This window comes from Thamnophis elegans, chromosome 4 (assembly GCF_009769535.1).
Source record: "Thamnophis elegans isolate rThaEle1 chromosome 4, rThaEle1.pri, whole genome shotgun sequence".
In the NCBI taxonomy this organism is placed as follows: Eukaryota; Metazoa; Chordata; class Lepidosauria; order Squamata; family Colubridae; genus Thamnophis; species Thamnophis elegans.
The window spans coordinates 117,352,354-117,367,134 of NC_045544.1; the positions used below are offsets into that span (position 1 = coordinate 117,352,354).

At 45.3% G+C, this 14,781-nt stretch overlaps 1 protein-coding gene across 1 annotated transcript in view; it reads right to left on the reverse strand.

Moving 5' to 3' along the window:
* Positions 1 to 2,824: 2,824 nt before the first annotated feature.
* The window catches only part of LOC116507774 (maestro heat-like repeat-containing protein family member 2A), a 49,114-nt gene continuing 37,157 nt past the window's right edge, over positions 2,825 to 14,781 (reverse strand). The window contains exons 24-30 of the mRNA XM_032216104.1: positions 13,254 to 13,358; positions 12,918 to 13,035; positions 11,796 to 11,917; positions 10,286 to 10,438; positions 7,089 to 7,243; positions 4,085 to 4,202; positions 2,825 to 3,288 (exon numbers count right to left, since the gene is read on the reverse strand). Coding sequence (XP_032071995.1) covers positions 3,094 to 3,288; positions 4,085 to 4,202; positions 7,089 to 7,243; positions 10,286 to 10,438; positions 11,796 to 11,917; positions 12,918 to 13,035; positions 13,254 to 13,358 — 966 coding nt within the window. The 3' untranslated portion in view covers positions 2,825 to 3,093. The remainder of the gene's footprint in view (positions 3,289 to 4,084; positions 4,203 to 7,088; positions 7,244 to 10,285; positions 10,439 to 11,795; positions 11,918 to 12,917; positions 13,036 to 13,253; positions 13,359 to 14,781) is intronic.

Here is a 14,781-nt window from a genome sequence, read left to right on the forward strand (position 1 = left end):
CAGGGTGGGGGAAGACAAAGAACTCATTTGCAGAATGAAAGGGAACATCTTATAGATTTACAGTAACCTTCCCCATTTGATTCAGCTCTGTAAAGGCTGGGATTAAGACACCCACATTTTCTTTCCATTTGACTAGGAATGCAGTTCCAAAATAGTTCCAAGACATCTGACAGGTTTCGAGTCAGGGAAAGCAGATCTACAGATTGCAGCAAAGGGCAGTACTAGGTTGAAGAAGTTTCTTGGATGAGAAGCAAAACATCTTCTAAGAAAAACCAGAAAGTCCAGTTGCCTCTTGAAAACACACCTTTGGGACAACCATGGCCTGGATGACTGAGAATCTCCATCCATTTTGGGATGAACACCCTCGAACAGTGTGGGAAAGGGAACAGATTTCCAGAACAACTGCAGAAAAACTACAGGAGCCCTTTCAGCAGTTCCAAAAAGGCTCCACAGTCATTTGCACTACTCGGGTGACCCTGACACAGGTAAACCTCCAAGTGGCCTCAACGACTCTCTAAAATAATGCAAATGACCAACTGTCTGCAAGGAATAGAAATCCTTCTATTCCCCATCATTCAGTCAGAAGAAGCTTCTTGGATGAGAAATGAAACGTCTTGTAAGGAAAATAAGGAAGTCCAGTTCCCTCTTGAAAAAGCACCTTTGGGGCAACCATGACCTGGATTTTTTTTTTTAGATTTAAAGTTTATTTATATGCCGCCCTTTTCCCTGGGGGGACTCAGGGCGGCTTACAACTTAAAAGGGGGGGGGGAGACAAACTTTTAACATATAAGACAGATACATAATTAAAACACAACATTCATACTATTCGGGCGGGTTGTAGTCTTAACCCCAGGCCTGACGGGATAGCCAGGTTCTGAGGGCTGTGCGGAAGGTCTGGAGGGTGGTGAGGGTACGAATTTCCATGGGGAGATCGTTCCACAGGGTCGGAGCTGCCACCGAGAAGGCTCTCCTCCGCGTAGTTGCCAGTCGACATTGACCGGCAGATGGGACTCGGAGGAGGCCTAACCGGTGAGATCTAATAGGTCGTGTGGAGGTAATTGGCAGTAGGCGGTCTCTCAAGTATCCAGATCCACTACCATGGAGGGCTTTATGGGTGGCAAGTAGCACCTTGAAGTGCACCCGGAGATCGACAGGTAGCCAGTGCAGCTCGTGGAGGATAGGTGTTATGTGGGTGAAACGAGGTGCAGCCACAATCGCTCGCGCGGCCGCATTCTGGACTAGCTGAAGTCGCTGAATACTCTTCAAGGGCAGCCCCATGTAGAGCACATTGCAGTATTCCAGCCTAGAGGTCATAAGGGCACGAGTGACTGTTGTGAGAGCCTCCCTGTTCAGGTAGGGGCGCAACTGGTGGACCAGGCGAACCTGGGCAAATGCCCCCCTGGTCACAGCTGACAAGTGATGTTCAAAAGTCAGCTGTGGGTCCAGGAGGACTCCCAAGTTGCGGACCCTGTCTGAGGGGCGTAGTGTTTGACCCCCCAGCCTGAGAGATGGAATACTAGGCAAATTGGTGGGAGGGAAACACAACAGCCACTCGGTCTTATCTGGATGACTGAGAATCACCGTAGATAAGATTTCCATCTCCCAACCACAGCTCTGCTGCCAGTCTTTGCCGCTTCCCTCTTTGTTTCCAGCTAAACATACCCATCCCACTTCTTAAAAAGATACATATTGTGTTATTTCTGTGCTCATCACACATTATTGATGGGGATAATCCAAAAGCTCTGCATTTGGGCTCCTTGGTATGCCAGCATGCTATGGGTAAGCTGGATTCTCCACTCTAAAGCATAGGTTTTCCCCTCTTAGAAGCAGGAACTGCAAACAAGTGTTAGGGGAATGATTTTTTGTTCCTGCTCCTGCTGTTTCCTTAATAAAGGCACGAGTAAAAGGAACAGAGAGTATCTACAAGGCCCTGGCTGCAGCATCATTTAATCAGTGCAGGCGTGCCACAATTCTTCCACAGATTGGAGCCTCATTTGGAAGCGCCATTCCAAGTCTGCATTTTATGTTCCAGCTTTACAAATTACATTGAAAATGGCAGCAGTTGGGGAGAAATAAAAAGAAATAGCATTCACCCAACTTGAATGAACAGCAAATGCTGAAAACCACAATGGCTCAATGAAAAGACCCAACAGCTACTGGCCGATGGCAGATCAGGGGAGAGGACAGGGCTGGTACCTCATGCCTTTCCACTAGACAGTCAATTGTTGAGAGAGGTCCTGGTCCTTCCTATAGAGCCTTGCTTTTTAAAGAGATGGCAGGAGCACGTGTTATCCCCCAACCCAAAGACCCCTGCCACCATCAGTGAGGCAACACTGATAAATACTGTAATAAATAACTGGGGCTGGAGGCCAAAACATATGAAGAACGGTTGCAGGAACTGGGTATGTCTAGTTTAATGAAAAGAAGGACTAGGGGAGATATGATAGCAGTGTTCCAATATCTCAGGGGTTGCCACAAAGAAGAGGGAGTCAAGCTATTCTCCAAAGCACCTGAGGGCAGGACAAGAAGGAACAGGTGGAAACTAATCAAAGAGAGAAGCAACTTAGAACTAAGAAAGAATTTCCTGACAGTTAGAACAGTTAATCAGTTAATCTCTTTGATTAATTTCCACCCGTTCCTTCTTGTCTCCAGAAGTTGCAAATGCTCCAACACTGGAAGTCTTTAAGATGTTGGCTAACCATTTGTCTGAAGTGGTGTAGGGTTTCCTGCCTAGGCAGGGGGTTGGACTAGAAGATATCCAAGATCCCTTCCAACTCTGCTATTCTATTCTATTCTATTCTATTCTATTCTATTCTATTCTGAACTAAATTAATAATGAAACCCAACCAAGCAGCTTAATTATTGTTAGAAGAAAACAATGAAGCCATTTCCTCCAGATGATTGTCAAGGCCTCTTTCCCTGGCAACAGATTGCTAGCCAATTGATGGCTGCTGGGCAGTGCCACACAACACCAGTGCAACTTTCACATTCCAGGCAGTGAAACATTCCTGGCAACAAGTATTTGAAGGGAAGACATGCCAGAAACATGAGAGGTTTCGAAGGAACTGTCCACTTTTAGGAAAGGCACAATGTTTACCCATGGGATGCCATGAACTTGGTCTCAAGACTCCCGTTGCTTTCTAGAGGAGAAAAAGAGAACGTAGGCATCTTATCATCCTGATGTTTGCTGAGCTGCTGCAGAAGAATGTAGCACAGCTCTGTCAATAATGGAAACAAGGTGGCACAATCATCCAAAGCCAAGACTACCTCATGGAGAGCCTCAAGACCCTGAAAAGGAGAAAGATTGAATGGAACATCTGAACTGTATTTGTCTTGGATCTATTGCTGATCCACCTACCCCACTCTTGTTGACCTTGACTAGCAACAGCTCTCGGTCAATTCAATTCTCCCAACTTGTTAAGAAATCAGTTGTCCAGTCACTTACATTGTTTCAACTTCTATCCTCAAAACGATGGTATAGGGCACTACACAGAACAACTACAGAACAACTAGACACCAGGACAGTTTTCCCCCCAAATGCCATCACTCTGCTAAACAACTAATTCCTACAACACTGTCAAATTATCTACTAAGACTGTATTACTATTATTCTTCTCTTCCTTCCTAGTACCTATCTCTTCCTACTTATGACTATAACCATGTTGCTTATATCTTTAAAATGTATATTGTTTTATTTGTTTCCCTGTATAATTTGAATGCTAATTAGTAACCTATGACTATCACTAAGTGTTGTATTTTATGATTCTTGATGAATGTATTCTATTTTATTTTTCTTTATGTACACTGAGAGCAGATGCAACAAAGACAAATTCCTTGTGTGTCCAATCACATTTGGCCAATAAAAAATTCCATTCTACTCTATTGTACTCTACTCTACTCTACTCTACTCTACTCCACTCCACTCCACTCCACTCCACTCCACTCCACTCCACTCCACTCCACTCCACTCCACTCCATTCCATTCCACTCCATTTTTTAATTATTTCCCAGCCATCCACATAAAATCAGCCTCCCCACCTTGGGTATACTGATTGTTGCTTAGTCTCGAGTCCAGAGCTCTCACCCAAAGGCAGCTGCTGGTGTCATTTCTTTTCATTCTCATCCAGATGAGCAAACACTTCAGGACAGAAGGACCACTATTTTTATAGGTTGCAAGCGATGCCCAGAGTTCTCTCTTTACTCTGGAGATGGGGAAAAAGATTACATTTTAAAGCAATGGTAGTCTGCCAGTTCGGTACCATTGCCATTCACGGATATTCCCATATCCCAGGAGAACGGCAACCGGAAGCTTTTAGCAATATCGATTGAAATACAGATCATCCTCATTTAGTGACTGTTCGAAGTTACAATGACACTGAAAAAAGTGACTTGTAATATTTTTTTCACACTTACAACCAATGAGGCATCCCCATGGCCCACATGAGCAAAATTCAGATGCTTGGCAACTGACTCACATCTCTGACAATGGCAGTGTCCTGAGATCATGAATGTGATTCCCTTTTGCGGCCTTCTGACAAGCAAAGTCAATGGGGAAGCCAGATTCACTTAACAACCGGGTTACTAACTTAGCAACTGCAGTGATTCACTTAACAACTGGGGCAAAAAGGTCATAAAATGGGGCAAAATTAAGCAAACAAACGTCTTGCTTAGCAATAGAAATTTTGGACTCAATTGTGATCGTAAATCAAGGACTACCTGGAGTCGCAATAAACAGTATAAACCATGAGTACTAACACTACATTTATGGTAAGGCTACAATAAAAGAATCATGCAAGTCTGAAAGAACATCTCTCTCTCTCTTCTTCAGGCATAGAAAAAGACGCAGACACCTTTGTGTGTCCTTGTGTGTCTGATCATACTTGGCCAATAAAGAATTATTCTATTCTATTGCATTTCATTCCATTTCATTCCATTCTATTTTCTATTCTATTCTATTCCATTCCATTCCATTCCACTCCACTCCACTCCACTTTCTGTTTCTATTCTATTCTGTTCCATTGCATTGCATTGCATTGCATTCCACTCCACTTCATTTTCTGTTTCTATTCTATTCCATTGCATTGCATTCCATTCCATTCCACCACTTCATTTTCTGTTTCTGTTTCTGTTTCTGTTTCTGTTTCTGATTCTATTCTATTCTATTCCACTCCATTCCACTCCATTTTCTATTCTGTTCTGTTCTGTTCCATTCTGCTCCGCTCCACTCCAACCTACTTCACTAAAGTTTATGGCCAAAGCATGACAAAGACTCCCATTTACATTGTCTCATGTACCTTCAATGAAAGGTGATGGATCATTAATTTATAGAGCACCAGCAGGATGCATGACATTTTATAAATGGATTAATGAAAAAGACAGATTTCTGCTCTGGTGTATAATATAAATAAGTAGGAAAAAGTAGCACTTTTTTTTTTGCTTCCCCATGACCCATGATGGCGAACCTATGGCACGTGTGCCAGAAGTGGCACGCAGAGGCATCTCTCCGGGCATGCGAACTGTCGCCCATCGTTCTTTCGGTTCCACCACAAATGCGCGTACGAGAAAAGCGCATGTGACTAAAGCGCGGTGACAAAACCGCGCTGTCAAAACTGCGGAGATGAATGAGCGCTGAAGCGCGCCGACAACAGCGCGCCGACAGAAGCGCGCTGTAACATAACCCTAAACCTAACCCTAAACCTAACCCTAAACCTAACCCTAAACCTAACCCTAAACCTAACCCTAAACCTAACCCTAAACCTAACCCTAAACCTTACCTTAACTTAAATCGCGCTTCTGTCGGCGCGCTGTTGTCGGTGCGCTGTTGTCGGCGCGCTGTTGTCGGCGCGCTTTTGACATCGCGGTTTTAGCGCCGAGGTTTTGTCGGCGCGCTTTTGACGTTCGCGGTTATGTCATGCCACGGTTCTTTCAGCCCACCAGTTGGTCTTCATGGTCACAGGAGTGCTGGAAACCGGAAGAGCAGTCGCCCAGTGTGCGTGTGCATGCTGGGCGGCTGCTCTTCTGGTTTCTGCTGCGTGCATGCGCACCGGCCATTTGGTCTTCCATTTTTTGCCACGCATGCGCACCTGACTGGTACTCTTCCAGTTTCCAGTGCACGCATGTGCATGAGCCTGGTGGTCTTTGCGCGTGCATGCGCACCAGAAACCGAAAGATCATGGGGCGATGCGCATGCACAAGCCAAAAACAAGAAGAGCAGCCACCAGGCGCACACATCACACCAGGCAGCTGCTTTTCCAGTTTCCAGTGCACGCACGTGCACACATGCACACATGCAGACATGCGTACATGCTTCCGGTTTGGCACTTGGGTGCCAAAAAGGTTCGCCAACACTTCCCCAGATTTTGCTTCATATAAACAGAGTAACCTAAAGGGATCCTTGAGGTCTCCTGTAATTCTTTGCCCGTGAGCTTATCACTTCTCAATATATTGGCTGGATCCTCCCAGCATGTTGGACTAGATTAGGCTAAAACAGGATGCTTCATAATTATGGTGGAATGTAGCTATTGTCTTAGCATATTGGAATACAAGTAATTTGGTTGCACACCTATGAACTGTGTTTTCTTAACCTAGGATCAAGGTTTAGCATGGTGTGTGAATCCATCCACTGGATGGATGGATGGATGGATGGATGGATGGATGGATGGATGGAAAGAGACCGTCTCCATCCATATTTGAGACCTTTACTACTGCTGAAGCAGAAAAGAGACCCACAATGACGTTTTTGTGTGAAACATAAAATGTGTGGAGTATAAATGCTGCATTAATTTGTGACTGCCCCACACCTTTCTTCCTAATAACAATTGCATTTAGACTTATATACTGCTTTACAGTGCTTCAACAGCCCTTTCTAAGCAGTTTACAGAGTCAGCATATTGCCCCCACTCAGCAATTTGGGTCCTTATTTTACCCACCTTGGAAGGATGGAAGGCTGAGTCCACCTTGAGCCTGGTGAGATTCGATCTGCCAAATTGCAGGCAGCAGAAGCAGCCTGCCTGCAGTACTGTAATCTAATCACTGTGGCTGTGCCACCCCAGCTCATAATGATTAAGGCCAGCCCTATGTCCACTCACTTGTCTTGAAGCAGGGGTTGCTCCAGGAGAGAGAAACAAACTGCTTTGCAATGATGCTCGGCCAAAATGCAGATGGCCTGGCCCAGGAACTGGCGCTGAGCTGAGTCTTCGGAATATTGCCAAAAGGAACAAATGATGTCTACGATATTGTGAACCTGAGAAAAGGAGAAGCCATCATCACTAAGGAAATTACCGTATTTATCGGCGTATAACACGCACCGGCGTATAACACGCATCCCCCATTTTAACACAAAAATTTGAGTAAAAAATTTTTTCATTAAAAATAAATGACTTGGAAGCTCGGAACTTAATGTTGGATTAAAATTTATAACATTAGAACATGAATTATAACATTAACTCCTCAACATAAAGTGCCTTCCTTCCTTCCCTCCCTCCCATCCCTTTCTTTATGTTTTCTTCATGCTTTCTTTTCTTTTTCCTCTGCTCTTTTTAAATCCCCCCCCCCTTCTTCTCCTCCTCTACATTTAGGTTGGATTAGTTTGTACAATGGTCATCAAACTTCTGAAGTAAAAATAAATAAATAAATCATATTTAAGAAGAAGAAGAAAAAGGAAGACGTTTTTAGTTAAGTCAAACGTTTTAATAAAAGTTTCATCTTTTAAGATTTGTCCAACACATCCAATTGTAACCTTAACAGTAAAGAATATCACCCCAGCTGCTAAAGGTTCAACCAGTCTGAGAACCATTGAAAAGACAACAGTGCAAAATCCAAAAGACACAACTTCCTCACCGCCATTGCTTTGGTACCAAATCTTTGAGGAAGGGGCTCCAGAAAGAAGGAGGAGGAGGAGGAGGAGGAGGAGGAGGGAACTAAAGAGAGCTTTTACCGAGTCTGCGCCCCACAGCCAGGACTGTCCTGGCGCCCCTCAAGCCGCGTTTCTTCCCCGCAAAGCCCTTCGGGCAACCCGAGAGTTCCTTTTGGCGCCAGAAGGGCTTTGCAGGAAGAAACGCCGCGTTTCTTCCTGCAAAGCCCTTCTGGCGTCAAGCGGAACTCTCGGGTTGCCCGAAGGGCTTTGCGGGGAAGAAACGCGGCTTGAGGGGCGCAAGGACAGTCCTGGTTGTGGGGCGCAGACTCGGTAAAAGCTCTCTTTAGTTCCCTCCTCCTCCCCCTCCTTCCACAGTCTGTGTGACGCTGCCGCCAGGCTGAGAGCTGCCGCTGAAACAAGTTTGGGAAGGTCCTTTGCAGGCAGCCAGTTCTAGCTGCCTGCAAAGGACTTCCCCACGTTTGCTTTGAAAGAAACCTCTGCGCGGGAGTTAGAAACCTCTGCGCGGGGGTTTCTTGCGGCCGCGCACCTTAGAGGGAACAGTGGATCCGGCGTATAACGCGCAGTATCGGCGTATAACACGCAGGCAGGGTTTCAGCTTACAATTTTAGTTTTAAAACTGCGTGTTATACGCCGATAAATACGGTATATCTGCAGCTTTTCTTCACAACTGGAATGCACTTAGGCAAATGTGAGCCTAAAACAAATTATGTAAGTTTTATTCTTTCTAGGGAAGGTCTATAAAATATCCCAAATTCACTAGCAACTCTCAGTTTTAGAAAGATGGTAAGATCTTAATAATCCTTCAGGAGTTAACCTGCAAAGATTTTGACTTGGTCGCAAAGTTTAAATTAAATCCAGGTAAGATGGAGGTATTTTTGGTTGGTAGGAAACAGCTGCTCCTGGAAGCCTTCAGGCTGGGAGCGCTCCTTGATCGACAGATGTTTCTGGAGTCCCCAGATGGCAAAGGGTGAGAAGTGCTGAAAAGTTCATCTTGTAGACATCTTGTGACTGCATTTAAGCCAGTTGTCCCAAAGGTGCTTTTTCAAAAGGCAACTGGACTTTTTTTAAAAAAAATTGAAGACGTTTTGCTTCTCATCCAAGAAGCTTCTTTAGTTCTGAAGAATTAGTTCTTGGAGGAGAAATGTCTTCAAGGGAAAACAAAGTCCAGTTGCCTTTTGAAAAAGCACCTTTGGGACAACTATGAGATGGATGACTGAGAATCTCCATAGATATCTAAGCCGGTTGGATTTGGCAGCAGTCACGCATGGTTTAGGCACATCATGAATTGACAACAAAAAAATGTACCTTCCATCAGACTATCCTTTAGATCAGGGGTCCCCAAACTTGGCAACTTTAAGACTTGTGGACTTCAACTCTCAGAATTCTCCAGCCAGCTATGCTGGCCCAAGTTTGAAGACCTCTGCTTTAAATGTACCAGAAATTGGATCCTGACCACTTGAAGGAGTACCTGCCTCAATTTGAACCTGTCTGCACATACAAGGTGAGCAGAAGAAGCTCTTTTAAAGGACCTCGCTTTCCAAGTTCTGCTTCTCAGTCACTTGGGCAAGGGTCTATCTATGTTGTTCACAAGCTGTGCAAAGCTCCCCTTGGAGATACACTCAGACCCCACTTTCCTGCTTTCATAAAAGGTGTCAGGTTCTTATTTTAGCCACACTTTTAGAACTTGAATGAGATAAGCATGTTGCTTTTATCAGCCTTAAGAAATACACAGCAAGGTAGGAGTAAAAAATTCTTTGCCAGCCAACATCTAATCAAGGGATGGATAACCTGTGTCCATCCAGTTGTTGAACGACAATTTCCAGCATTCCTCCTTATCAGCCAAACTGCTGAATATTGCATTCGAACCAGGTATGGGTTATTTATTTATTTATTATTTATTAATTAGACTTATATACTGCTTCATAGGGCTATCAGCCCTCTCTAAGCGGTTTACAAATTTTTTAGCAAATTGAGTCAGCAACTTGCCCCCACAGTCTGGGTCCTCATTTCACCCACCTCGGAAGGATGGAAGGCTGAGTCGACCTTGAGCCGGTGAGATTTGAACCGCTGAACTGCAGATCACAGTCAGCTAAAGTAGCCTGCAGTACTGCACCCTAACCACTGTGCCACCTCGGCTCTTAGGCAAACCGGCAAGCACTACTGCTGATTTGCTTGTGTGTGCGCCGCACGCGCATGCTTGTTGTTCTGCACATGCACAGAACTGAAAAACAAGATGGTGGCGCCTATGGAGCTGCCCGGGGAACCGGTTCAGGAGCATGGCAGGCCTGGGTCGCTGCCGGTTCCACTGGCCCAGGCCGAACCAGTCCAAACCACTAGGAACCCACCACTGATTCGAACAAGATGCAGGGTCACTGCTCTTGTCCTAGTTTCTTCAGATTTAGGCTTTACCTTGTCTTTTAGATCTGGTCGCCGTTCCTTCACAGCCACCTCAAACCACAGGAGGGCAGCCTTGTCACAGGCACTGTTCACAGTCCTCAGTTGCTCCAGCAAAGTGTGCAAGAAGGTTAGGATTCCTTGGAGAGGCAGGACACAGCTGACAATCTGAAACAGAAAGGAAGGACAGAAAGCTCAAAGCAGCTTCATCTTAAGCCAGAGCAACATCACTTCGTCTTTTCTTGAGCATACACTGTGAACCAGGGGTGGGTTCCAGCCAGCACTACTGCCAGTTCGCTCATGTGTGTGCTTTGTGCGTGCACATGCACAGCGCAATTGGAATTGTTCTGTGTATGTGCAGAACTGAGAAACAAGATGGTGGCGCCTTTCGCACCGCCCGGAGAACCCGTTTGGGAGCGTGGCAGGCCTGGGTTGCTGCCGGTTCCAGTGATCCAGGCTGACAAACCACTACCGGTTCGGCTGAACTATACCGAACCGATAAGAAGGTTCAAGGTTTATTACACTTGTATGCCGCCCTATTCCCGGAGGGACTCAGGGCGGCTAACAAACCAAAAGGGAAGGGAATAATACAGAAAAAAGCAAAGGGCAAGCAAACAAAATACGGAAACAATTTAAAAACAGTCAACAGCCACACGATTCGAGTGGGGATGGGAACTCATCAGCCCCAGGCCTGTTGGAACAGCCAGGTCTTGACGGCTTTGCGGAAAGCCTGAAGGGTGGTGAGGGTCCAGATCTCTACGGGGAGATCGTTCCAGAGCGCCGGAGCAGCCACAGAGAAGGCCCTCCTCCGGGTAGTCGACAATCGGCATTGGCCGGCGGATGAAATTCGGAGGAGGCCTAATCTGTGGGATCTAATAGGTCTTTGGGAGGTAATCGGCAGAAGGCGGTCTCTCAAGTACCCAGGTCCAATACCATGTAGGGCTTTATAAGTGACGACTAGCACCTTGAAGCGTATCCGGAAACCGATAGGCAGCCAGTGCAGCTCGCGGAGGATAGGTGTAACGTGGGTGTACCGAGGTGCACCCACAATCGCCCGCGGGGCTGCATTCTGGACAAGCTGAAATCTCCGAATGCTCTTCAAGGGCTGCCCCATGTAGAGCGCATTGCAGTAGTCCAGTCTTGAGGTCACAAGGGTGTGAGTGACTGTTGCGAGAGCCTCCCGGTTCAGGTAGGGACGCAATTGGTGCACCAGGCGAACCTGGGCAAATGCCCCCCTGGTCACCACTGCTGTGAACTCAGACCGAGCATGGGCAGGAGATTTCCCCCCCCTCCCCCAACTCTCATACATCAACAGCTTTCGGGGATCCAGAAAGATCTCTTCTTCCTTAAGTTTGGATTGTTAGCCCTTCCAGTATGGAGGGTCCCTTATGAAGTGCTTCCCTCGTCCTTCTCCTGGATACTGAGATATCTTTTACATCAATGTTTCTCAACCATGGCGACTTTAAGTCCTATTCATGCACACAGATATGCAGTCACACACAAGAAGCCGTCCATTTTTTAATACTTTGGCCAGCTGGAGAGAGGCAGTGTGCATCGTCTCAGTACTCTCACTTTGAAGGTCCCTTTGAATGCAATACAATCGCTGTTGGTTGACACGCACTTTGGGTTCACGCAACTTTGTGGCTCCTAAAGGAATAAGGAAGGAGTTGGCTGAATATTATGCTCTATTATTCCATGTTGTAGCTACACAAGATTTCTCAGTAAATTTTAGTAGTCTAGCAAGGATGTATCAAAATTTGAAAATGTATCTCCCTACAATCAGGGGAAGGACAATGAAGCAATGGACCAGCATTTCCATCGCTAAGTGAATCAGATGTCAAGCAAAACTTCATATGACCACATTGCTTAGCGATGGCATCCCTAGGTGTCTGTTCTGGTCATTAGGTAATGACCTCATGCTTCTCCTGCTTTCCACAAATTGCCTCTGTTTCAATTTCCCCCTCTTGCCTATCTACCTCATCCATCTCCATCTCCAAGAGCCATGGTGGCGCAGATTGCAACGTTGCAGCCTAACTCTGCCCACTGCCAGGAGTTTGATCCTCACTGGCTCAAGGTTGACCTCATCCTTCTGAGGTTGGTAAAATGAGGATCCAGATCATTGAGGGCAAATATGCTGACTCTGTAACTCGCTTAGAGAGGGTTGTAAAACACCATGAAACGGTATACAGGTCTAAGTGCTATTGCTATTGTTACCTCTGCTCTTTTGCCCACCCTGAACACCAGGGCTGAGATGAAAAGGCCACTGTATCCTGTCACCATCCCACCACCCTGCAGGAGCTTAGAAATCCTTTTGGCAGAAGGATTGGAAATGAAGGACTGGAAGATGCGATTATAGCAAATGTGAGCTGGCCACTCAAGCACCCAAATATACATCATGTCACCATGGAGATGTTACAATGGTTGTTAAGCGTGAGAACCAGTCATAACTTCAATTTTTCAACAACTTTGTAACTTTGAATGGTTGCTGAGCAAATGGGATATAGCCCAAAGACTATCTGTTTTGAGCATGGGCCCTGCAGAGAATTCAACGGTCTACTGTGGCTTGAGATGGCTGAATAGTTCATTCATTGAGGCTGCAATCCTATGTCAGTTTACACCCGCAGAGCTCTTCCATTGTTAAACTCACCTTGGATGTTTAGCAGGAGTCGAATGCAATTACCAGCACTATGACGAATGGTGCTCAGTGTGTCATAAGTAAAAGGACCCAACAGTGCCATCAAGTGGCTGAACTGGTTCTGAGAGATCTGTGAAAGATTATTTTTAAAAAGGCAAAGGGTAGCTAAACTATGGTTAATCTTACAGAATAAATCAGTTTGCTGGCAGTAACAATTCCAAAAAGCTACTCTTGCAAAACTTGGACCAATCTTCATGGATATGTTTCCCCCAACATATAAGAATACATACCCCCTGGGTATAGCTTACTGGGCCAAACTTCGCTTGGCATATGCTGGGCCATACTCACAGAAGTGTTAGTCCTCTGGCAATGAGCTTTCAGTAGATGGACACCAAGCTGCATAGCCCGAGCACGCTCCCATTCATGCTCTGACACCAGCCAATAGCCTAAGAGCTGTGGAGAAGATGGAAGTCTACATCATCATCCACCATTAGAATCTAGGTTTAGTCACCGAAATTAAATGCAATGAGAGTTAGCACCAATCAAAAGTTGTGTTTCTTTAGATAACATATAGAATTTGCTGTCATATAGCTTTAAATTGTTTTAAAAGCTAGCAAATCTCCAGTAGGGGGCATAGAGGGTGGAAGCTGCGACTTTGTGCCAAGTGTGTGAGATGTACTCCTAAGAAGAGGTCTCCCCGGATTTAATTTTGAAGCCATTATTTCTTTTCTTCAAACAATTATTCAACAATTATTCAAACTCTACTGGCCCGCTGTGTAGCTTACGAGGAAAAAAAAAATTAAGTCCCCCTTTTATTTGTTCTTAGAGGTTTTTCAAAAGGTTTCAGAAAAGAGCATTGTAACAAAGCAGGTTTCAAAAGATTAGCACTGTAACGAAACAGTTCAGCATATTCATCTCTGCTTGGAATGTCTCTATATTAACAAGGAGTCTTTTAAAACTTTTAAAAGTTGATAAGAAAAAAATCTTGTAAGCTCTTCAGAGAAATGAAACTAATTAGTAATAGACTGCTGGCTGGCTGTTCCTTTGATCTTTTTTATCACTGTTCTTTGCCGGATAGTTAGGAATGTGGCACAATCGCCATTTTAGGAGCTTATTTTTTAAGAAAAAAAAAACCCATGCACGAAGGAAGCTCTTGTAAAAATGAAGCTAGGATGAGGTATCTACCAGGTATTTAGGCAGATAACGCCACCAGAAACCTGGGGGCAGCTCATTAAGCTGCCGCCATCAGGAAGGTCCCGCCCCGGTAGCCCCAAATTGAGGGTGTGAGAGAGGATTGGAGGGAGGGCGAGAAGGAAGGGAGGGAGTGTATTGGGAGAGAGGAGTGATAGAGGGGGAGAGGAAGTAGGGTAGAGGGGAATGTTGTAGGGGAGAAAGGAAAGTTGGAGTGGGGTGAAAGAAAGGGTGTATGGAGGGTTGAAGTGGTATATTGGGTTTGTATTTTGGGGAGTATTGTTGACAAGGATGGCTGTGTTTATTGCTCAATGTTATATGGCCTCGGTTATGCACAGTATATATGTGACTGCATGAAATAAAAATGAAAATGAAAATAAAACATATTTACAATTGTTTTAAAAGCAAACTACCGTATTTTTCAGAGTATAAGACAAACCTTTTTCCCTCAAAAAAAGAGGGTGAAAATCTGGGTGCGTCTTATACACTGAATGCAGTATTTTTGGCCTACCGAAACCCCGCCCCCTTTGCAAAAATGGACATACAGAGGGTTTGGGAAGCTGGCAAAGTGCTCCTGAAGGGTGGGGAGGGCAAAAACGAGCAAAATAATGGCCTGTTTTTGCCCTCCCCCCAGCCCCCAGGAACACTCTACAAGGCTCCCAAAGCTCTGCATGCCCTCTTTTTT